General features: G+C 43.3%; 1 protein-coding gene across 1 annotated transcript; it reads right to left on the bottom strand.

Moving 5' to 3' along the window:
* Nucleotides 1–2,154: 2,154 nt before the first annotated feature.
* Nucleotides 2,155–18,601, bottom strand: LOC119659597 (sodium-coupled monocarboxylate transporter 1-like). Its single transcript, XM_038067762.1, has 11 exons — nt 18,352–18,601; nt 18,130–18,289; nt 11,037–11,154; nt 10,913–10,980; nt 10,694–10,848; nt 10,496–10,636; nt 10,329–10,437; nt 3,129–3,238; nt 2,793–3,057; nt 2,566–2,726; nt 2,155–2,454 (listed from the first exon to the last, which is right to left on the bottom strand). Exons 1-11 carry the CDS (start codon nt 18,564–18,566, stop codon nt 2,178–2,180), a joined length of 1,779 nt encoding a protein of 592 aa, XP_037923690.1. The 5' UTR covers nt 18,567–18,601; the 3' UTR covers nt 2,155–2,177.
* Nucleotides 18,602–23,086: the final 4,485 nt, after the last annotated feature.

The following is a 23,086-nucleotide window of genomic DNA, read 5'->3' as shown; positions in this document are numbered from 1 at the left end:
TGTATGAACACATGCAACCCCATTTCCCTGGATTCCTCACTTACGTAGGTTGAATCTACCGGACTTTAACATGCCCGAGATTGGTTTGATGAGAACTCTCGCTTTTTGTGTTGTGCTTGCACCACTTAGCAAATTGTCGACATAAAAATCTGTCCTTAACTTCTTTGCCGGAAGTGGGAAATTCGCTACTTCATCTTCGGCAAGCTGCAACAACGTTCTGACGAGCAGGCATGTGACGAAATCTATGAGCGATATTACAACCGTCTGGTTGTGGATAAAATCCGGCTCAACAAGCTGCGGTGGGCGGGTCACATAATCCGCATGGATGAGAACGATCCAGCCCGGAAAGTCTATATGGACAATATCTATGGTAGAAAAAGAAGAGGCAGACACTGCCTGAGATGGAGCGATGGGGTAGACCTAAATCGGATCGTTGCGCCATTGATGATGATGATACAGTTTATCGTTGAGGTTGATCGCGGTTGTTGTTATTGCAGATCCGTTGAATACTGGTCGAACCTTTGTAGTGGAGCTCTTCCTCTTGATAACCCGTCTCTATCTTCCCCAGTAAATGGTAGTACTTGTTGCATGTGGCGCCAGATCAATATACTCCTGCAATGCTTTGTGTGAAGGAAACCAAAGATCCGGATCTCGATTGAGGCGCCTTTCCAACTGCTTAAGGCAAGCGAATACCTTGTTTCTGGAATTCCCCAGAGGTGTAATTGCAGGATCGTCCTTAAACGGTACCGTCTGCTTCGTGGATTACTGAACTTAGGTAGTTAACTTCACATTCATCTATTGAGGGAGTCGAAAAAACCCTGGAGCGCCTAATAGAAATTATGGACATTGTGAATTCCAAGCTTTCCCTTGTAAGTTAGTTCTGAGTTTTGTTACTATCTCCGGGGTAGAACCAGGGGTGGGGTCGCTTACACGGTTGAATAGGTGCCCTTTTCTCGTTTGAATGTTCTATAATTGTCTTTCACTTCTTGGCTCCGGTCAGATTTATTTCTCGATATGGTTAATCTACCCATTCCGGACGTGATTGTATCCATAGATTTCTTTGCAGAGTTTGTGCTTGCTTTGTTCAGCTATCGAACTTTGGGGTTCTATCTCTCCTTAAGTTATACATTGATTTATGGGTGCTCTGCTTCCTCCGGTGCTGTTCTCAAGTCAATTTCTCCATGTTGCTGTTCTGGTTTCTTATTGTTTGTTCTTATGAAATGATCTACATATGATCCCACGAGTGCAGCGGTAATAGAGGGTACAAGTACCAAGTGATCCCGATGCACATGCAAGTTTTGTTGTTATGGAGGATCGTCGGTGCTCCGGAGGTAAGGTAAATTCAATTCTGTGACTTGGAAGTTATAAACTTGGTTTAGTTAATTTCAATTCACGTTATCGCAGGCGTTATAGACGAACCAATGAGGCTTTCTGCGTTAACTTATTGTTTCATCAAGATGCTTCGAGCCCTTCAAACTCAAATAAACAAACAATTGATTTAAGGACGATAGGAGGGATTATTCCTCATTTTCCAGCGATTCACCCGACATCATTCGACGCTGGCCGAGATAAAGCTCAACTTCTAATTCAAATCATTTGGTTTACGTCCTTTTTTCCTGGCTTAGGCCTTACCTATGTAACCGAAGTAACTTGAGTGCCTTCAACTTATCGGAAGATTCAATTTAATCAATATTTCCTTGATATCAGTCGAGTTTTCAGAATGCCTGGCTTTATTCTTCGTCCCTCCTATTAATTTATTGGTATCCTCAGTCGTGGTCCCTTCATTACAATTGTGATAACTTGCATTCGAATCGATCCAAAGGAATCAATTTATTGAGCACATTTTGAAGGTCCTTACGAAGCCCGGGCTGATATAATGCAGAGGGTTGAAAAACTGAGTTAGAACTCAATTGTCGATTTAAGGCAAGATATCACAGTGCAGTCAAATCCGTCATGATGGTGAGGACAAATTTTTTAACGATCCAGTTAAAGATGGAATTCATAAACCGCCCACAGGGCTTCCAACATCTCTTGTTTTTTAAACCTTCTTTTTAGAGTCAGAACGGCATAATTCTTGGGGGAGAAAGAAAGTTATTATCAGCATAGTTGTTAGTCATTTACACAAGGCACAAATAAAAGAATATAACTCGAAAATGGGATATCAGTTCTAATTTTATTTATTCTACTGATTTCAATTCAATCTTCTTACAAATATCGTCTTGGGGCACCTCCTCGCATCGATATTCCTTTGGAATCATAAAGCGAGCCACCGGCGATATTAGATTTTGATTCAATTTGTTCGTGTCATTTTTCCCAATAATAAAACTTAATGGGACCGCAACAATCCAAACTATCAAGGCTCCAAGTAACGCAAACCACATGAAGGATAATTTGAACACAGAGAAGCCTTCCTCAAAGTGAGAATTGACTGAGCGAGGGGTTGTCGTTAACGATCTGAAATTGTTTAAATTGATATAAATTCTTCATTCTTTTCCGATCCTCATTTCTTCAATGTATCTTTGGAGTGAAATCTCTAAAGTCCTATTGAGTTTTGAATGAACTTACATGAATTGGTCAACTAAAGTGGTAGCATTTGTGGCAGGACATCCATCTACCCGAAGTGGCAACATCTTCTGCAAAACCTTCCCCTGCCATTGCTTGATTTGCGCTCCAATAATTATCCATGCCATTATCGATAAACTTGTGATACTTCCAATGAAGGCAGACTATAAGATAGAAGATTCGATATCATATAGAGATAGAAGGAAACGTTCATCCAAATCATTACTTACTATCGAATTTGCCCGAGGGAACAGCATCCCCAACAAGAAAACTCCAACCATTGTTCCTTGAGCAATACTGGCCAATGTTATATTCAATTGGAGTATAGACGGCGATTTAGCCACTAGAAATCCCGCTCCGATGCAGTAGAATCCAGTGACGAAAACCAATGATTTCATAATAATATTCGCCTTATGTTCTGTGTGATTGATGAATGGGCGAATGTAATCAAAGTAGACCACCCCAGATAGGGAGTGGATATTTGCAGATAGGGTACTGAAATATTTAACAAAATGATAGGTAGAGGATGGGTTTACGAATATGTCAAAAATATATAGGAACCTTACCTCAATCCAGCGCTGAATACGCAGGATATGAAAAGCCCAGCCATCCCTGGAATATGACCCAGAATATCTTGTACAAAAAATGGCATCATTTTATCCGCTTTAGTCACTTGCTGTGGAGAAGCGAAAAATTAGATAACTATTTTCCACTTACTTTTACAAACAATTATTTATCTAAGGAATCTGTTTACAATTGGTCTTTGTTGATGTTTGTGTTGTTTTTCATTCATAGCTCATTGGTTGTATCTTTCAGTATTCGAATCTTATATACCAAAGTAACATATTATTCAAAATTAATGCGGGAATGAAATTGATATGCAAGCAATATTTAGCCTTTTCAGTCTACAAAATTTGAACCTTCTCTTTACTTTGTAAGTGCACATCCTTTTGGCATATGGCAGCCATTATCCAATAATATGAATCACAGCGGTTCGCCGAAATGTGTTTCAGCTCTCTCCGGGTCTTTCTGAGAATCCTAGACACCTGTACACTCATCCTTTGCTGTTCTGTATGTTGTGTATCTAGGTTGATTCACTCGTCGATCACCCTAGTATAGTGGATTCCATTGCATTCTCAATACCCCAGCAATGGAGTTGTCGCTCCTTCTTAAAGTCTGACCTATCCACTGCTACTTACGCTTCCTAATCAACACATCTACAGGCGCTTGGTACGTACGTTGATGCAGCTTTTCGTTTGAGATTTCTTCGGGCCAGAGTAAACGTTACGTTGAGACAGGTTTCAACGAAGGTTTGGAGCCTTTGAGTAACTGATGTGTTGCTCCCATGTAACCCCATCGAGAGAAAATTTGGCGCAGAATAACTTCAACTTGATGTTGGTGTTGAGATGTGTGTATGTCCAAATCTTAGACAAAAACAACGAAAGTGGATTGAGCGCTGTTAAAACTGCTGTAACACAACGCTGCGTCGGCAGCGCTACCATCGTAGGCAAGTTGATTAATCCCTCGATGTTCTGTCTGTTAATGCAGATAGGAAGATTGTTGTCAGACTATGAACATTGATGTTTATATTCAGTCCGACTCTCTTTCTCTCCTCCAAATCTAGAACCATGACTCAGTGAGGCGGTAACAGATGACATCATGGCGGGAGCTATAAAGAAAATTCTTCTCTTGCGAGTACTTGAACACAAGGCGTAGTTTGCAGTTGTTTGATTTTGAAGCAGGAGCGAAGATCGCTTTCTGCTTCCTTAAAGTTGGAGCGGCTGCTCTATGAAAAACATTCTCGGCCGTCCCCGGGCGTTTCAGGCGGACTCTTTGAGTAAAACAGACATCTCCGGTCTTGACAAAGTCAAGTGCATATATGTTAGGTTCTATAAGAAATTCTGAAATTGTATGAAGTAACGAAAACTCCTCGATATTTTGCGAGGTTAGTATTTTCTCCAGTTCAAGCGCGTGTTCGTGCGGAGTAGTTTCCTGGAGAAAGATCAATAATCTACTAGAAGCCTTAATTCTCAAGTTGCGCTCATTATCATGCTCATCCCGTTAAATGGGTGATCGATTTGGGATCTATATTCCGTGGTTGCTGGTGAGAGATCAAATTGTGTGCAAGTGTGAATTGAATTGAAGAAGAATGGACTGTAGCGTATGTACAGGGCATCTCAGGAAACGACTTCTGCGCCTAGACTTTTCCGAAGCTCCTATCTCTAGAGATAATCGATGTTTATTGGATGCGAAAATTTATATCAATCTTTGGCATTGCCTCCAATTTCCGCTATTTTTCTTCTTATCGGCCCTGTCTGTCAGCGCTCCTCAACATTGACAATGTTCTCTGGAGGGGACTTCCCTGTATTTCAATAAAGTTGTTGACGAATATCATCTGCAACTCCATTGTAAAACATCATGCCCCAGGAAACAAACATCACTCCCGCGATCACCATCAGGATCGGTTTAGAGAAAAGCGATAGGCCGAAACCAATCGCAAAATGCGCCGTCTCTGTACTTGGGCAAGGTGCTTAGGATGTACTTCCTTATCAAGAGTATCAGCCCATACTGTTGCGTCGTAGTGCAGAGCAAACTGCTAAAAGAAGTTCCCTGCTGGACGAAGAACCTCCGATCCTCGCCATTAGCCGATTTAAAACCGAAACTCCAGGTGGAGCCTCGTCTGCTGCTGCTTTGATTTGCTCAGGAAAACCCCCCAAGTGTCAGTCTAAGGTACTTAACCATTAGTGTTTACTCGATTATCGATCGATATGGGCCGCAGGGTCGGAATTCTGTTTTTAGTTCGGATGACTACTTCGGTTTTTTCCCGTGTAATACTGAAATCGTGAACAGTTGTCCGAACGCTTTCACGTCGCATCAATATGCCAATTTTGCTTTGTGGCTCTCGCTACATCATCTGTATAACCGATCAGGCATGTCCAGTCTTAGCAGACTATCTTAAGAAGCGCTCCAGAGGTCCGGCCCTAAGATGGATCCCTGTGCTACCCTTCACGCAATCTCCATCCTCCTCTGTCCTCCTAACGTCTCAACAGAGGGCGGTTTCTCAGATAATCCTTCAATATCCGTAATAGATAGCTCGGCACCTGGGAAATATTGTCTAGTGCGCTTAGAATGTGTTTCCATCTTACAGAATTAAAGGCATTTCTTAGATCAAACGTTATGAGGGGCACCACGCGTCGAGCTCAACGGCTATGTACTTCCGCAAGATCCATTGTGAATTGTACTTCTCTAAAACCGAACTGTCGTGGAAATAAATCTCTGGTAGCACGTATTGCTTCAGCGAGCATGAAAAGTTTTTGAACACTTTTTCGGCAGTGTCAAGCATACAAAGTGGTCGCTCAGGGTCGTCTTTCTCTTTGTTTATGAGCTCAAGCCTCGTACCTTCCGGCGGAAAGGAAAATGTCCCCTTTCAGGTAAGCGTTGAATTGAACAAGAAGTAGGTCTTGTCGATGTTGGAACATCAGTTTGCATGCCGTTGCCGGGATACCACGGGTCCTGGTGCCTTCTTTTTTTCTTTAATAGAGAAAAGTGCCTGTACAATACGGACCTACTTGATCTACTTGACCTTGAGTAAACAGTCACATCGATTCCAATTAACTTCATCCAACAAGTCCTGCCCGCAGCAAGCTTTGCTTTCGTTTATCGCGCTGTGGAGTTTCCTTTTGTGCGACATGTCTTCACGCGGTCATTTAGGCGTTGTGTCAAACGGCGCAGTGTGTGACACTCCTTCCGCAGGTCGGCAATTTCCGCCGCCCAACAATACATAGAAGGTTTGCCACATCTCGATGCTCTCATAGGCATGGAAGCTCAGCACGCTATCGTTATGAGGTTCACAACGTAATTTACGAGAGTGTTAGCGACCCCATCTGCTCCAAGAGCTTCGAACAATCTCTCGATGTCCACCTTCGCGACGGTCCACACGCAGAAAGAGCGCCGGGATAGTGCACACCGAGAGGTTGCGTCAGCTACTTCGAACGCAATGTATTAATGGTCGCTTGCTGAGAAATCTCACACCAGTGATTCCGATGCCAAGGTTACATCTAGAAGGTTTCCTTGGCAGCTTGAACGCCGGTACGTTGTGGTGGATCCGAGGGTTAAAGCAACTAGCCCTGTCCTCGTCGCCATCTCGAGAATTCGCTTCCATGTGAAGTCTGGTGGAGCATGCCCAATTCAAGTTCCTTGGTATTGAAGACACTCCGACCAGGATCCGCCCTTCGTGCTCAAGACAGTGTTACATTAAGCATTAAGCCTGCTTCGAAAGACCGGCTTCGTTCAGAATGCGTCTGGCACAAAACATACGAATATGATAAAATAACGTAAGGGGACAATGTACTACTCAGGATATTCAACCGAATATCCCCCACCGATGCGCAACATAAATCCAATTCCGCCATTGGCCGAAACTCTTTTTCTTCGGTTCACATTTTTTGCAAATCAAGTTGTCTGTGAAAGGAGCTGGTACTGGTCCATTTCTCTTTGGACTACGTACTTGCTTTGTCAATTGAGGGATCTTGTGTGACCCCTGTATGAAAGATGAATGTATTATTGTTGCCATAAATCCCTTATTGCAGCTTAGTGCAAATATTTAAGAAAGATGCCATCGTCCATTCTCCGCGTCCTCCAATCAAGGAAGCATGAAGAACATCACTGATAACGAGGAGAAAAAGTATTAGTGACAAGATGCATCCCTAGCGGACTTCGGTTTGGACTTCAAATTTTACCTCGATGCAAAACGTGACATTTTGTGTTATTAAATATGACTCTGAAGCTAGCTATATAGCTAGCTAGCATTCCAGATACACTTCTTGTTGTCGGTGTCGAAAGCTGTCTCGAAATCGATGAAAGGCAGCTCTGGCGTTGATCTCTCCACACATTGTTCCACAGTGATCACAGTGTGCGAATATGCCATTCTTCAGAATTCCTCGAAATCTTAATGATTATCCCCTTCCTCCACTCATTGGGAAAGATCTTGGATTCTGAGGTTTTACCAATAAGTGAATGTAACGACTCTGCATCATTAATGTTCCTTGCAGAACCATCGAAAGGCCAACGACCATTTGCAAATTCTTTCTTGATTGTCTCAATAAGGTCATGCCACTTCCTTTTGGGACGTGACCGGCAACATATGTCGCATTAGAAACACAGGCGCTTTCGATGACGGCCACACTGTTTCCCTGCCATATGTTTGCGATATGAGCACCTCTTTTGTTACGCACATTAACGAGATAACCGCTAAATCCACTGCTAATCGGTTTGATAAGATGTTCGTATTGGCCAGTCGACACTCAATTGAATTTGTAGCAGTCTGTTGTTGTTGTGGTCACTGAGATAATGATTCCCTATTACATGTCCGAGCAAGGTGTTGTCAGAGCGCACCTTCGCATTCAGATCACGATCATAATGTTACCTTTAGGAAACCACTCCTGAACTGCATGTAATTGCTCATAGAAAGCATTTTTCTTCACTATATTGAAAATTTCTGTTAGTGCATAGCATTATCAAATTGTGATGGTCCTTAACTTGAACTAGAATACGAAGCCAAGATTCTGTCTGAAACCCACTCCCGGAGGAAAGAAACCGTGCCTTGTGGTGATTCTCAGCAACAGTATAAAAGTAGAGTGTTGCAAGAGGAAGAGGAGTATTCTCCAGAATCCCACCATCCACTTCACTTAATTAACTAACGAAATATGATTAAGCCGATATGAGGTATCTAGAGAACCAAAATTGAAAAGAAAGCTGATAAGGTCAATCAAATGTGTGTGAATGTTTTTCATTGTTGCCTTCGATTTGAATGGCGTAGCTAACTATGAGCTCTTGCCATACGCAGGGACAGTAATGGCACTTCGCATTTGTCTGTAGATCAAGCCCTTTCTTAAGTTTCCTTTAATTAAAATAGCGTTCAATATATATGTTCTTTGAATGCCATGGTGCCGACGTAATTGTCATAGGGATTAGAGGTTGCACCATTTGTAACAAATATGGCTTAGCAAAGTCTCTTCTTCGGAAAGGGTATGAGCTGAATAACTTATGTGTAAATTGCTACATTGAGAAATTATCTGATCTGCCTTGCCACAGATTATGCGACTTTCACCATATCGTTTTCCTGCTACTGCCAGCGCTGTAGATCTAAGAGTCATCAGATAGCATATGTCCTTTGGTACACATTCTCTAGGTGCTTTCTAAATCTTAGTTTGGTCTCAGTCGCCATCCCCAGATATTTGACAGCTAGCCCTCCCCCCCTCTCTCTCTAATATCGCACACGTCGTTACTCAGTTTTCCTCTAAGCCTCTAAAGTCTCTTCGACTGAAAACATGTAGCTCGGAAAGGTGCGATTTTCTTCTGGACATAGCAACATCGCATGCTTCCGTGGTCCATTGGGAATTTGGGTAAATTTTTTTATGATTGTACAATCCAGCGCGAGCGCTGCAGTAAACGTGTCCCCCTTAAAATCCTTCGCCGTTCATCCGAGCAGTCCACTTGGCAATCTGCGGGAGCTCTTCCTGAAACTTAATTTCCGTGCAGATTGCCTGATGGGCGCTGTGGGTATACTCCCCACTAACATGTCAAGTACGTATGTCAGATAAAGAGCCCAGGCTTCTTCCTCGGAAAGTGTATGAGATCCTAACATTTGCGAGTGTCACACCTAGCTCTGTGAATACTTCGAAGAGAACACGTCCTTTGACATTTGCTGTTTGCCTGCCTCCCTCAAGAGCCCTCGTGTTAAAATTCGCTGCTATGATTTTCGATTCATGTCCTCTCATATCCAATACTGGAACGCAGATCATCTGCTAATATTAGGAAAATGTAGAACTAGAGGGAGCATAGCAACTATATCTTTCATTTTCGCTCTGATGAATCTCTCTTCCGGATTTACTATTATTTCCTAAAAGGCCTGGTTTGCGCACGCTCATAGCACTGCTTGGCCCGTTTAATCTCTAGATGATATGCGTTCAGCATGTTGCCGATATGGTTTATTAATTATGGTCACATAGCAGTTTTTCCCGCGAATTTGATGTTAATTTCTAGGATTTGCTTTGAAAGCTCTACTTTATTTGCTGCTACCTGCAATGTGTCGATAGTGGATTGAGACATGTCTTCGCTGTATAACCAAAGCCAAGGCACCTGAAGTATGCTCTAATGCCACCTGCTTCCGAAGTCGACAATACCTTAGTCTATTTTGATTTTCCCTGCTACCATCAGTTTTAGTGCTACCCCCAGGGGTAGGCTGATGATAGCGATCTGTGTCCCAGGGTAGGCTTTCCGATAAGATCGAAGATCTTTTCCGAGACCTCGCGAATTCATCAATGTCCTTACACTGTATAACGATCTCTGCCTTGCGTAATCCTTATGCTTATGTTGCTCCTTGTCGTAAGGATTTCTCATTCCAGCGTAAGAATTTGTTGAGGGTTACAACGTTGGGTTTCTTGAGCTTCATTTAATGCGAGTAACATTTTTACCCGATTTGGTAAGTTCTGGATTTGTCTTAAATCTTCTGAGAAAGTCGACGCATGAATCTCCACCTCGTTTGGAGATGACAATCATTTCTAGTCGTATCCTCCTTTGTCTCCTTTTTAGGTGCCAATTTTTCCCAGGCTTCCACATCCTCCTTATGATGCCCACTCCTTTTATCAACATTGCCCAAACCCTCCATACCGTACAGCGTACTATTGTCTTTATATAATAAACGTTAAGCTGCGTGTAATAATTGTATCTTTTCCACAAAAATGGTTTCACGTTACATTACTTACCTTTGAAGTAATTGGGTCACAATCGTGGTACTTGGCATACATAACCATCCCATTGAAGCAGCATAATCCAGTGATGATACAGAACCCAACGAAAAATATCCACAATGTACTAGAAAAGATCGAAATTAGTTAAAACTAAACAAATCGTCACAATTCGAATACTACACTTTCTGGCATGCTTTAAAGATGGCAAGGCGATCACCCTTTGGACGCAGGATTGGTTGATGCCCAAAAAACCGAACCATACAATCATTCCGCCGAAGCAAGCGCTCCAGAATGTAACTCTGACTGTAACATCAAGTGAAAAACTGGAACAAAAAGGAATTGACATAAATGCAAGATTTCAATTACATTTAGATATTTACTTAAATATATCGAGACGACCACCTGCACTGGCACGGGTAAAAACTTCGCCAAGTCCTCCAACTTTATGAACTCCCGAAATTGCAATTATAAAAGCGGATCCAACTATCACCATTCCTTGAATGAAATCTGTCCAGACTACAGCTTTGACTCCGCCCTTTAATATTGAGATCAACATTTTACTTAGTCCTGTAAGTGTTCTTTTGTAAAGGGATACATACCAGCATTGTATATATCACGCAGATTGCGGAAACCATTCCGTTTATTGTGTGAACATTAATGCCGCTGACTAAAATTAGGTATTTTCGAATTACAAATAAAAATGTTATGGAACTGCCTACTTACCTTGAGAAAAGGCTAACGAAGGGATGAACAAAACAACTGGCATGAGTAGGTAGACGGTTATAAGAAAAGATACAGTTGCCACCTGCCTAGTTTTCTTATCGAACCGCAGCTCCAAATACTAAAAAAAAAGTAAAGGTGACTACATAAGTGTTAGTGATTTGATATATGATATTACAGGTGTGGGAAATGAATTCCAATATGTCGAGATGAAGGCGTTGCTGTGAGTGAAGTAACCAGTCACCAGAAGACATATCTCGACTTTGCACCGAAATCAACCAATCCGATAGCTTTCAAAGCCTTCTGGTGTCCTGGCCTGCGCTATCTTAGGCAGTGTCTGCTATGTCTTCTTTTTCTACCATAGATATACAGATTTTTAGACTTTCTGGCCTGAATCATTTTTACTCATCTGGATATGTAACTCGCCCACTGTAACCTATTGAACTGTATTCTATCCACAACCAAACGGTGGTCGTGGTATCTTTCATAAAATTCGCCGTTGTATAGGCTACGGACAACCTAGTCATCAACACGGAAACTTGCGCTTGCAGAGCTGGGGTTGCGCTGAACGTATTAGAAAATGGCAGGTCATCTATTCGCGGTGTGTTTCGTAACAACACACAGAACCATACCCTGAGTGCACTTACAATTAAATACAGTAGTCTAGCTCGATCTAGATTTTTATAATTACGGGAAAAAAAGGCAACTTCGCTCTAACTTGATCATCTACGCAGCTATATTCACATTCACCTTGAAACCTTCGTTTAGCCCCCTCATCATATTGTCTAAGCCCTGTACCACATCTAGAACAATGAGGCCTGTTCCAGCAGCGATACAGAGCCTCAAATTTTTTCAGCAACTGCTTGTGCAGCAATTGGTTTAGTGACTTAAAATTTTTGTAGAATGTATCATTAACTATGACCTCCAAAATATATCACACGTTGTAGTCCACTATTAAGGTCCGGCGAAGTAGAAGGCTATTGCCTAGATGTGATCCGTTGGTATGCCGTCGTGCTAGCTACTGAACACCTCCCCGTCATCAAAGAACTGGCTTAGAAGTGTTTGACACATTTTTTCGTTCTTCCGCCCCCGCCTTAGAGGAAGTGGAGGAGTTCAAGGAAATATATCAATCCTGCCATTTTGCCCAAGAAGAACCTGCACGTAATGCGTAACACCGCATCATCTATCGGTCCTCCTTGGCATCCATTGCAGTCAGGGGATCATGCCCTCCCAATCTTGCGCGGATAAGACTAGAAACCTCAATGCCCGCTTAGAAGCTGGGTAAGGAAATGGTCAGCCCTATAATGTTATACGGTTTTGCCAAAAATCTAGATTGTCAATGGGCCAGGATGTCTATTTGTCTTTTGACTCATTTCGCCAACAGATTTTCCGCTCATTTAGTTGTCTTCACGAGCAACCATCTCCCTTGAGTCTTCTCTCTTGGGCTTGTAATTGGACCTACGTTCCATATCGAGGAGGATAACGGAGATCCCACTTGCGATCAAAGTTGTCCGTCTTTGCACTTTTGCAAAGCGCTTACGATACAACATCCCCTTTCAAGAGTGCCAGTCCACATCTCCGCGTCGTAGAGCATAACGGACTGCGCTCATGGAATGACGTCTCCTGCTAAATGCGAGGTCACCAACATTCAGCGTTAGGTGATGTAAGGCCGAAACTATAGCTGCAGTCTTGGTGACTGCTGCTTTAATTTGTTCGAAAAAGTACATCTTCGCTTTGAGCGGTTTGACACTATTTTCAACTCACAAAATGATGTGGGACGCATGATTGTTCTTCTTTTTCCAGTTAGGGTGGCACCTTCGAATATTTCTGCAAGGCTGAAACTATGAGCAGTCATACATACATCAATAAACCAAGGCTGCTTAGCGCCTGGTCAAAAATGCGTCCAGCAATAAGTACCGCAACATCATCTGCATAGCCGTTTAGGTGCGGCTTTTGGCATGTCGAGTCTTAGTAGGTTATCGTAGGGAGCGCCCCAGAGGTCCGGCCCTAGAATGAATCCTCGTGCTACTCCTAACACGATCTTCATTCTTCTCTGGTCTTCCAGGATCTTATAAAGCAGGAAGCGGTCTTTCAGATAATCCCTCAATATTCTTACGAGCTAGTCAGGTACATGGAATGAATTGTCTAATGTGTCTAGAATGTCTTTTCATTTTGTGGAATTGAAACCATTTCTGACCTCAAGCCTTTTCGAAGAGGATAAATGAAGTGGGGGGAGGCAAAACCTTTGAGCGCTTAGATCGTAGTGGTCCATTGTCGTCGAGATCGCTGGCTGTGTGGATTACATCCGTAACAGCATCAAACGTGGATCTCAGCTCAAAATTTCCTTTCCCTTTGCTGATCAACGCAAGACATGTCATCTTTCAGCAAGAAAGAAAAGTTCCTTCTTCAGGGTAACTTTGAATGCGCCGAGCAGTGGATGGTGGAACACTTGTGTATGTATGTTCCGTACATATGTACCTCCGTTGGGATACGCCTTCTCGTTTTTTGTGTCTTGAAATTCTTATATGGAGAAAACTCGGCAATTCTCGGTGCCTACCATGCTGCTGTCGTCAAGCCGTACGAGATGTGCCGGGAATAATATCTGCACATTACGGGGTTTCCGCAAACATTTGATTTTTATCGGTTTACCAGTTTATAAATTCCAACCGGTTCGCATTGGTTGCTCAATCCTGCCAGCAGCGAGCTTCACTTTTGCTTATTACGCTGCGTAGTCTCCTTTTGGTTGATATGTACTTTGTCACCCCCTCCTCCTCTAAATATTGTGTCAAACGGCGGAGCTTATGACACTCTTTCCGGAGATCGGAAATTTCCGCCGTCGACTAACACACGTCAATATCAGATTGCGGCCCCACCTCCGGAATGTTTTCCAGCACGGCTCTATCTACTTCGAACGCGATGTATTGATGGTCGCTTATCAAGAAATCTTCCAGAACTCGTCGCCCGTTCATCAAGGATACTAGTGACGCGAAGGTTACCTTGATAATGCTTTCTTCGCAACCTGGGCGCCTGACATTGGCGTGGATTCAGTGTTCAAAACTTCGAACCCTGTTTCGTCGCCTTTGCAAGAAATTTGAGTCTGAGTGCGGCATACCCCATTTAAGTGCAATAGAATTGAAGTCATTCCCAATCAGGATCCGTCTTTGTCAGAAGTCAGTCATCGCTGCAAAACGTTAACCCTAAACACGAAGTTAGGCTGCTGTCCGAGCCCATATGAGAGCGGTACCTTATAAGTCAAACTGCAATGAAGTTGGGCCCTTGTTCCGATGTTGTTAACTAATGAGATTGGCTTTTACCTCTACAACGAACTCCACTCCACTCAACTCCATTAGCAACTCTTGAGCGGTTACAATACGGTGCATGTTAACCGCATCCTTGCTCTTTCTAATGCTGCTTTGAATATCGGAAACCACCCCGTGCTGTATGTGCACCAAACGCGCCATAAACCCTGCAAAAGAAGCAACTTTCCTTTTCGTTCTAGCTATCCGCTTTGTGACCTATCTGGTTGGTTGGTTACTTCTGGACATTCACGCTTGATGGTCTCTTCTACTTCGGTTTTTTCTGTGAAACAGTCAAGATCTCGGACTCCTGCTCCACTGTCTTTGGGCTTGGTGTTTTACCGGATCTCGCTGAAGACTTCCACAAGATCTTGCCTCCCGTTCGTTTAATAAACAAAGCTGGCGTTCTAGCCCTTCATCTTTTTTTTTTGGTGCTCCAACATTCGTGACCCCCTTGACTTTAGGCAGATCGTTTTCTAGCGGCGGGGGTGTTGTTTCCTTTTATTTTTCTTTGTTTTCTTATTTCGAGCCCCGGACTGGACTAGCTGGGTGAAGTCTTCTTCATATGCGCCTTCTTCTCTGTGCCCCCCCCCCTCTGCTTTACAAAGGATTATCTACGATACGTTTGGCGTTTATGGTGTTTTCAGTAGGAAGCTCAGCTCTTTCCGGTTTTTGCGCATTTTCCGCTGCTATCCAGGCCCATTTAAAGAAGGTAATGCGGTCCAGAAGTTTTGCAACATTTTTTAATCCTGTACTGACGTTCTGGTTAAACGTTGCCGATGGCATGTACTTCAGCCTTTCCTCTACGGCTCTAGCAAGGACAGTCCACTGCGCTCCCAATCGGCTAATGTTCGAATCCATCTGCCCAGTTCTAGTGACTACTCTTCTGATGTCGGAGAGGAACACTGCAGGGTACTGAAGTTGCTATCCCCGCACCGGCAGCCGCATCAATTTATAAAACTTCGTCTTCATTTCTGAAGGGGCTGGCCCAAATACTCGCCGCAATTATCACCTCGGCAGAGCTCACACATCACCCCACTGACGTCGATAGAAAACTGTCGACGATTCCGAAGGCTCCTAGTGTGTCCTGATATATTCGAGTCAATCGCGGTTCGCTCTTCACTGGGAGGCTTTCTCAAGGCTACTACTAAGGACACAGATGTGCTACCAGTAATAGGATCAGAACTACTGATTCGGGGACCTCGGGGACGTCCCTCCCTGTATCGTGAGGGAACCGATAAAGATCGCTGATGACCCTTGAGGGAAAGTTGAACTTTCAATTGAGAAACTAGTGCTTGACATGCAAAACTGTCATTCAAGCGCCAGGTCAGATAATACTCTTCCTTTCACAGTAATAGAGAGCAAGGCTATCCGGAACCTGAGTATATATCTATATATCACAATTAACTTATGCTTCTATTGCAACAACTTGACAAGTCTTGCGAGTTACATTTATTACACAGCTTTGCATCCCACCTGGACTGATGTGAAAATTTTCTAACCAACTAGTCTAACTTTCCTATTTCCAGCCGTTCCTTTCATAAGGGAAGCATTGCAAGCAGCGCACCTATCAGGGCGTTATAATTATCGACATGTGTCTCGAGTCAATTGTTATTGACCGGAAGAGTGGAGCTATACCTGACGTTGAAAAAACATGATTATTGGTAATTCCGATGCGTCCGCTTCAAAACGCAGTTTCATTAGAGCGACCGTTAATTTGCGTTTATACCCTACTGTGCCGCTTAGTTCAGGAATATGGACAGGATCGTTGGTACTTCGATCTTTCAGAACTCATTTCAGGGAATTCATGTGTTTGGCCCCCAAAATACACGCGAAATCAACGCAAAAATTGTCGATGATTAAACGGTAAAATAAAATTGGAAACAATCGACTATACCCAAACGCGTGTGAATTTTTATAATTGCGGAAGTAACTACAGTCCATTCACATATTCGCCTGCCGTCATTCAGTTTCCTTCCATTGGTCTCATCTGGGCCGATGTGGTTAGACCCTGAGGTTTGGTCATTATGGTGGCTTTTCACAGATGAGATCAAACCAGTAAAATGCACTAGTCCTGAGCCTTTCGCCATGTGAGTTACGCGAAGTGGTGTTGAAGTTTCCAGTTTGCATTCCCATAGGACTGCTAGACCTACGGAAGTACGAAGATGTCGGGAACGTTGAGAAGGTGCTTCTCCTGATTGATCTCGACTTCATAATCCATGAAAACGGGAGAAGTTCTGTGGTTGGCGCAAATTCCAGCCGGTATTCGGGAGCGGCTGATATGCCAGAAGACTTTGCGGATCACAACTGTCCTTTTGCCGGTTGTACGCCTGCTCAACGCAGCAAAGTTTTTCGTCTGTCGTCGTCGTGTCGCGACTAAGTAGCGATTTGTAGATTTCGAGCCGCATACTCTCCTTCCCATCCTCAGTTGTGAGAACAAACTTGAGAATCTAATCAGTTTTTCCACTAGCATATAGATTTTCCACACAAGTTGCATGGAATCATATCTGCTATAACTAGCGTTGCCTCGCATAATCTTGCCCTAAAGGCGGACAAACGGCGAGCCTATTTCTGGTTTATCAGTGCCTGCCTATACGGGTGAGACATATAGGCGGGATTTTTTGTGCTTATCTACCAAATGACCTAAAATCATCGTCCATTTAATGATCTAACAATGAGGGGAGAGATATCCATCAGCGCCCTGCTCCCTCAAAGTGGAAGTCTTGGTTTATGTCAAGTGCACCCTTGACATTCATACTACCAGATGCGAGGCCTATCCAATACCTCTGTCGTCTTCGAGACTCGCATCCGGTTGGAAGGAGGTGCAACTCCATCCTGAATTCAATTTGGGGAATTCACCACAGTCAACACGAAACATCCACAAGGTAGCTGACCGCAAACAACCGAGCCGGAAGGGGATTTTCGAAAAAGTTCGTTTCTAGAACGCCATCTCGGCTCCCATACTACAGAGATTGAACTTTTGGTCAGGTGCAACTTGGCATTGGTAATTGCTCCAGCATTGCTCACTGCCTGTCAGTTACGGTTACGGGCTGTAGCCACTCACCCAGAAAATCACTGGAAAGGGGTAGCTGTCTTGAGCACGATAAGTGCAGGGAATTTTGGAGAGACTATTATCAGGGCAATATACGACGGCAAAAAATTTCACGTACTGTATCGAGATAAAATCTCCGGGGATTTCGAAGTCCAGGGGCTGTGAACGATACTTCTCGTTATCGGTGACGTTTTTCATGCTATCTTGTCTGGTGGGCTTGACAAGCTTCAATGGACAATGACATCTTTCTTAAAGCACCAGGACTACGCTGTATTCTTCCACACCGAGTCCTTCAGAGACGAAGGCGAACAGAGTCGAACTGAAGGTAAATACTTAGAAAACCAAGATTGTCAGTCCGGCTGGCCATCGCACTCCTCCTATCTACATTAATGGAAGAGCATTGAAGCGATGGTTGCTATGTATCTGTTGATAGTGTCACTCGTTACATATGTTCCCTGACTTTTTCTTTTACAAATTCCTTCGCGGACTGAAGAATAAGATTTCAGCAGCGAACCATTAGCCAAGTACGAAAGTGGAAGCCAAGCTCTCATATGATGTTAAATTGGAATTGGGGAATCCTACTATGTATGTGCCATTTTTCTGACCTAAAGACAATGAGATATTTAGTTTGTCGTTTAATGCCTCTTTTTGATGGCTCCTGGCTTGATTGGGATTATTTCCCTTTCAGGGACATTTTACCACAATTCTTACTTTACCATTTTATCGAGCAGATTCTGTAGTCACTCACCTCATAGCAATTCCGATTGATTGACGCATAATAAACTGGGGTCACGACATAAACCATAACTAACACCGCTATGAACATCCCCAGCACCGTCACAACATACTGTACCCCCGATGTATAAATTTCGACCGGAAGAAGCATTACTGTCGTCGCTGATATCTTACTGGAAGTAAAACATTCTGAATTTCACACCGTCACACTATTCCACGAATTAGATGGCTCAACCTTGCTAGGATGGATACCGCTGCAGGGATGACTTTGAGTTTCCTCTCTGCCAGCAGATACTCATCCGTGGTATCTGAAGTTCTACCGCACCAAGCATAGTACACCCCGACCCCAAGCGATAGCATTAGAAGCAATATGAACACGATCATATCCGTTCGACCGAATGTCAAAGTTGAGACATGTTCGATTGCTTTCTGTATCACTGTATCGTTCATTGTTTAAGATTTTCCGGTAACTAAAGTGCTGTTGAGGTCTGTGGCCCTTTAAATAAGTTTCGTGAAAAGGTTGATTACTTGGAGTAAATAAATGGTGAACGTAACAAAAGTCAGTACGAATTTCTCATAAATGTAAATAATAAAAACACAAAAGCCACGAATTTATATTTTATTTCCTTATAACGGAACTTGTTTTCTTTATTACAATCACAACTGTATTTAAATGTTCTTTTATTGTTAACTTACTTCGGTTTTAACGATCTTAGATTTTCAACTGAATTTTAGTTTCACCTCTGGGGAAGTAGTTGTCTAATAAATGGATAAAATTGAATTTTCAACTGGCCAGGCCGTTGTCATGCCCATAGTACTTCTTCTTTTTCCTTAGCCTTTGTCCCGTTTACAAGCGGGGTCGGCTCATAGTACGCCATTTTATTTTATTAAAGGCCCGATCTGAATGTAGTCGAGAGGCCTTCAAATGATCATCTAGCGTATCAAGATACCGTTGTTTCGGCCGACCTTTTTGTTGCTTACCGTCGACTTCGATGTTCAGACCAGTCTTGACAAGTGATTTCTCGTTAGCGCAAATTACGTGACCATACCATCGAAGACGCCTCTCTCGCAATTTTTCCACGATCGGTCCAATCCCATATCGATCGCGGAAATCCTCATTTCGGATGTGATCAAAACGTGTTACGTCACTAATCTAACGCAATATCTTCGTCTCCATTACCACAAGACGCCGTTTATTGTCTTTTATAGTCAGCCAACACTTGGAGCTGCAGAAGACGGACAACATTGCTTCAAAATTGACCCAAAATATTTAAATGGCTCAGTTCTGGGCAGATCACTGCTGCTGATAGCGATCCTGCTTGCTCGAGATCATTTTTGCTCTGAGACGCCAGGAAAACATCACTTGCCTATTGTACTATGCCTCCGGCAGTGGCAGGCTTTTGCGAATCTGGGAGCATTCTCCAGAGGCAGATTTTTCATTGAGGAAAACCTTCGTCTGAGATGTGAGGAGACGGGCAGTTTCATATGAAGTACAAGATCGTCTTTTCCTCCTCCTCACATTAGCTGCATATGTCACCTCATTTTTTCCCATATGGTAGTGTATGGAGCAGTGTCCCGTTAAAAACCCTGCTAGGGTTTTCATGCTCCACTTTTTAAGGGACCACAAAAATGCCGCTCTAGCGTGCCCGAGCCATTTCACCCTTCAGAGTAGACTTGATAGTGGATGGTCGAATGCCAAATGCTGGTTCTGGCCCATTATTGTGGATCCATACCCTTCGCGAATCAGAAATGTTTCGTTTAGTTGACCAAGTTTCGGCAGCAACTGGTGGCAACTCCACACCAACTGGTCCCACTGTTGGAACATATTCGACTCTGTCATTTCTGTCGCAAGCGTTCTTCTACTGACAATGAAATGGCATATATCTCCGCCTGAAATATGGTCGTAATTTTTCCGTGGGGTCAGTTCCATAATCGGATTTCTCGAGAACACCCCTACGCCCGATCCGCCGGTGAAAATTATTAGACCTGTAATCCCAAAAGATTCGTGGTCATTTATCGACCAGTCTTCTCTTTTGGTGATTACGACAGATTATGTCGTTTCAAAGACGAATCTGGAATCCAAATTAATGGCAAGGAACAGAGCCACCTAATGTTTGTTAAGTAAATTCCCGATGGACGCATGACCGTGTAGTTGGTGCCTTTCCCGGCGTCTATGGTATCGAGTCTATATGCGTCGTTTCATCTCCAAATGAATGATTTAGGATAACTTCGAATGCCGTGGTGGGCGTAGTACTCATTGTTCCAGTAATACTTAGGCAATCGAGCCTTTGAATCTGTACCAGCTGCTTCCTGCTGTTAGCAAAGTTTGGTCTCGGCCTCAAGATAATGCATGCATACATCAAAATGGGTTTTGTTATGGATGTTTACATGTAATGAATCTGTGGCGCGGCAGGATTCGCGACATTCCTGCGGCGCCACAAATCCATTGTAGTGAAAATCCCAGGTCTTATGCCGTCCTACAACACCAGATCAATCTGATATTGTTCGTGGATATGGTGCTTCGACACAGCTGTATTCTTAATTTTTTACTGTTTGCACCAGCTGGGTTTCGCCCCTGATAAGGTAGGTGCCGCGCCACCTAACTTTCCTGGTGAACATAAATAGTCCAGTTTTCCTAGCGTTCACCTTGAGTCCGAGGGAGGCGCCAGCTGGGATTACATGCCTCAAGATGAGATTTTGGATGCTGCCTCGGAAGTGCATTTCAAGCAAATGGTTTGCCGTTTCTTCATCACTTTCTGTGTAAACGTAGATAACCAAGCTTCTAGCAAAGTTGTTTGACAAGAATTCACTTCAGCTTGAAGACTAAGCTTGAGGCACAAGAGAGTTAATTTCTTTGCTTATGCTCTTCTTTAGAGGTTTCTGAGCCCCTTTGTGCCGATTGCAGCCAGTGCCAGCGGCTGAATCAGACTCCAGAACACGATTGAAGAGTACCTCTGTCGTTCTCCTTTGTTTTGCCAAATCCTGTTCAACCATGGCGTTTTATTCTTCTTTGAGGTTTTGAAAGGACAGCTTTATTCGAAAGCTTCTCTCATGCTGGTTGTGATCATCTAATTTGTTTTCTTATTTCCAGCAAGGGATTTGATATGCCTACCAGGGATCGTTACTTCTATTTAATACGTCGCCCAATCTGTCTTTCGCGCATTCCGAAATGGACTGGGTGGAGGTGGGTCCATGCCTATTACGAAATCAATGGACCTGTGATCCGAGAGTGTGATCTTTTGATATTCTCCACTCTCCGACAAGAGCCGCAATGTATGGAGATGTCGCCGTTATGTCGATGACCTCTCGCCTGACCACGTTGAAAAAGTGTGTACATTACTCAAATTGAAGATCTGCAGATCGATTTCTACCAGATACTGTAATAGTCTCGGCCCTCTTACGTTGATGTTGAAACCTTTCCAGCATATATGGTGAGCGTTGGCATCACATGCCTTTAATTTTAGCATGTCGGTTAGCTCTGGTTAATGTTCCATTGGGAACTTCTTCTATCTCATCGGAGAAGTATGCAAAACAGCATAGAATCTCCTTATCTCCCTGCTGACTTTTTATGGTTAGTTTGGCTGTTATGGTTCAGCCATCACTTTGTTGCTAACTAAATTAGCATGGAGATCTGTGCGGACCATCATGCAGCAGTGGGGTCTATGACTTCCATTAGCATACAACAGATTAGGAAGTTTAAGCCCCTGACTACCCCACCAACAATCCATGATTATTGTATACTAGCGCTAAATACCGGGCAATTAGGCTTTAGAAGCGGTGGCCAATGCTAGATCAATAGGAAAATCCGTCGAGGACTCGCCACAATATCAAGAACGCTTGCAGAATGGTGCACGTCTGCATGATTTGAACTAGACTCTGTGGGAATCCCAGGGCATCTACAGAAGCGGTAAAGCATTTAGGTACAATACCTGTAGCTGACAATATTACGGGAACTACAATCACACTCTCGTGATGCCAAATTTCTTTCATTTCCCGAGCCAGTGGCTCATAGTTCATCTTCTTCTTCAAGCATATTCGTTCAATGTTGCTATTATGAGGTATAGCAGTATCAATAATATACGGAATGACCCATCTTGTCAACTAACAGCACTTCAAGTTTGTTTTGTGTAATACGGCGATCATTTAAAACTTGTCGGTACAAAGTATCTTACACCGAACCACATATTCTCCCCTCGCTCTTTCATTATGAGCCTGGATAGCGACCACGCCTTCCTGAATGGTACACACAAACCCCTCCATCTCAGCAAAGAGCTCCTCAGCGCACAGCCATCTGTCCGACAAATGGCTTCCAAAGACAAGACTTTGCAGGTGGCTTGGATTTTTTCTAGACTAATTCCCATCCGACTGTCTAATATACGCAATAGACTTAAGATGGTGCTGACATACAATTTGATGTGCCTTGGCTGTGTTCAATTGCAAAACTATGTCCTCTAGCATCATTAAGTACTTATGAAATGGGGTTCAGCGCCATACAAAACCAAAGAGGACTCAATTAGTCTCCTTGGAAAATGCCTCTCCGTATACGGGAATAGAAATGAGCAGATTGCTTTGGCGTCTAGTTCCCTGTCCTGCAACTGCCGAGTCGATAATGAGTTTCTCTTTACAACCTCTTGATCCCGCTTGGTAGTTTTTCTGCTCGTCTGACAGAATATTGTTGCGGTCTCGAGGCGCACATTGACTCTTTTACTAATAACGGACGTTATGAATTTATAGAGGTTTGGTAAGGAAGTAATCGGTCTTGTGTCTGCTGGGTTTTATATCGTGTCCTTTTTAGGGATTAGCAGCGAGTAATCCCCACAGGCTACACCAAGATTCTGTTGCTTCCGTTTTCGACAATGGTAGATGGTACACATCTGGACGCTTTGTTGAACCACCTCGCCTACGTTGCATTCTGCACATGTCTGCAGTGGCTTGCATACCGTTCCAACCGATTGTATAGGACAGAAAGT

The sequence above is a fragment of the Hermetia illucens genome, chromosome 6 (genome assembly GCF_905115235.1).
Source record: "Hermetia illucens chromosome 6, iHerIll2.2.curated.20191125, whole genome shotgun sequence".
In the NCBI taxonomy this organism is placed as follows: Eukaryota; Metazoa; Arthropoda; class Insecta; order Diptera; family Stratiomyidae; genus Hermetia; species Hermetia illucens.
The sequence above is the reverse complement of the archived record's forward strand: the minus strand, read 5'-3'. Positions and strand labels throughout refer to the sequence as shown.

Bases quoted from the DNA above. Each gene is read 5' to 3' on its own strand.
- LOC119659597 (XM_038067762.1), bottom strand. From the start codon at position 18,566: ATGAACGATACAGTGATACAGAAAGCAATCGAACATGTCTCAACTTTG. The intron at 10,849-10,912 runs GTATGTATCCCT...TCAATATTAAAG, and splicing joins GCGTGATATATACAATGCTG to GGCGGAGTCAAAGCTGTAGT. The intron at 10,438-10,495 runs GTGTAGTATTCG...GATCTTTTCTAG, and splicing joins TCTTTAAAGCATGCCAGAAA to TACATTGTGGATATTTTTCG.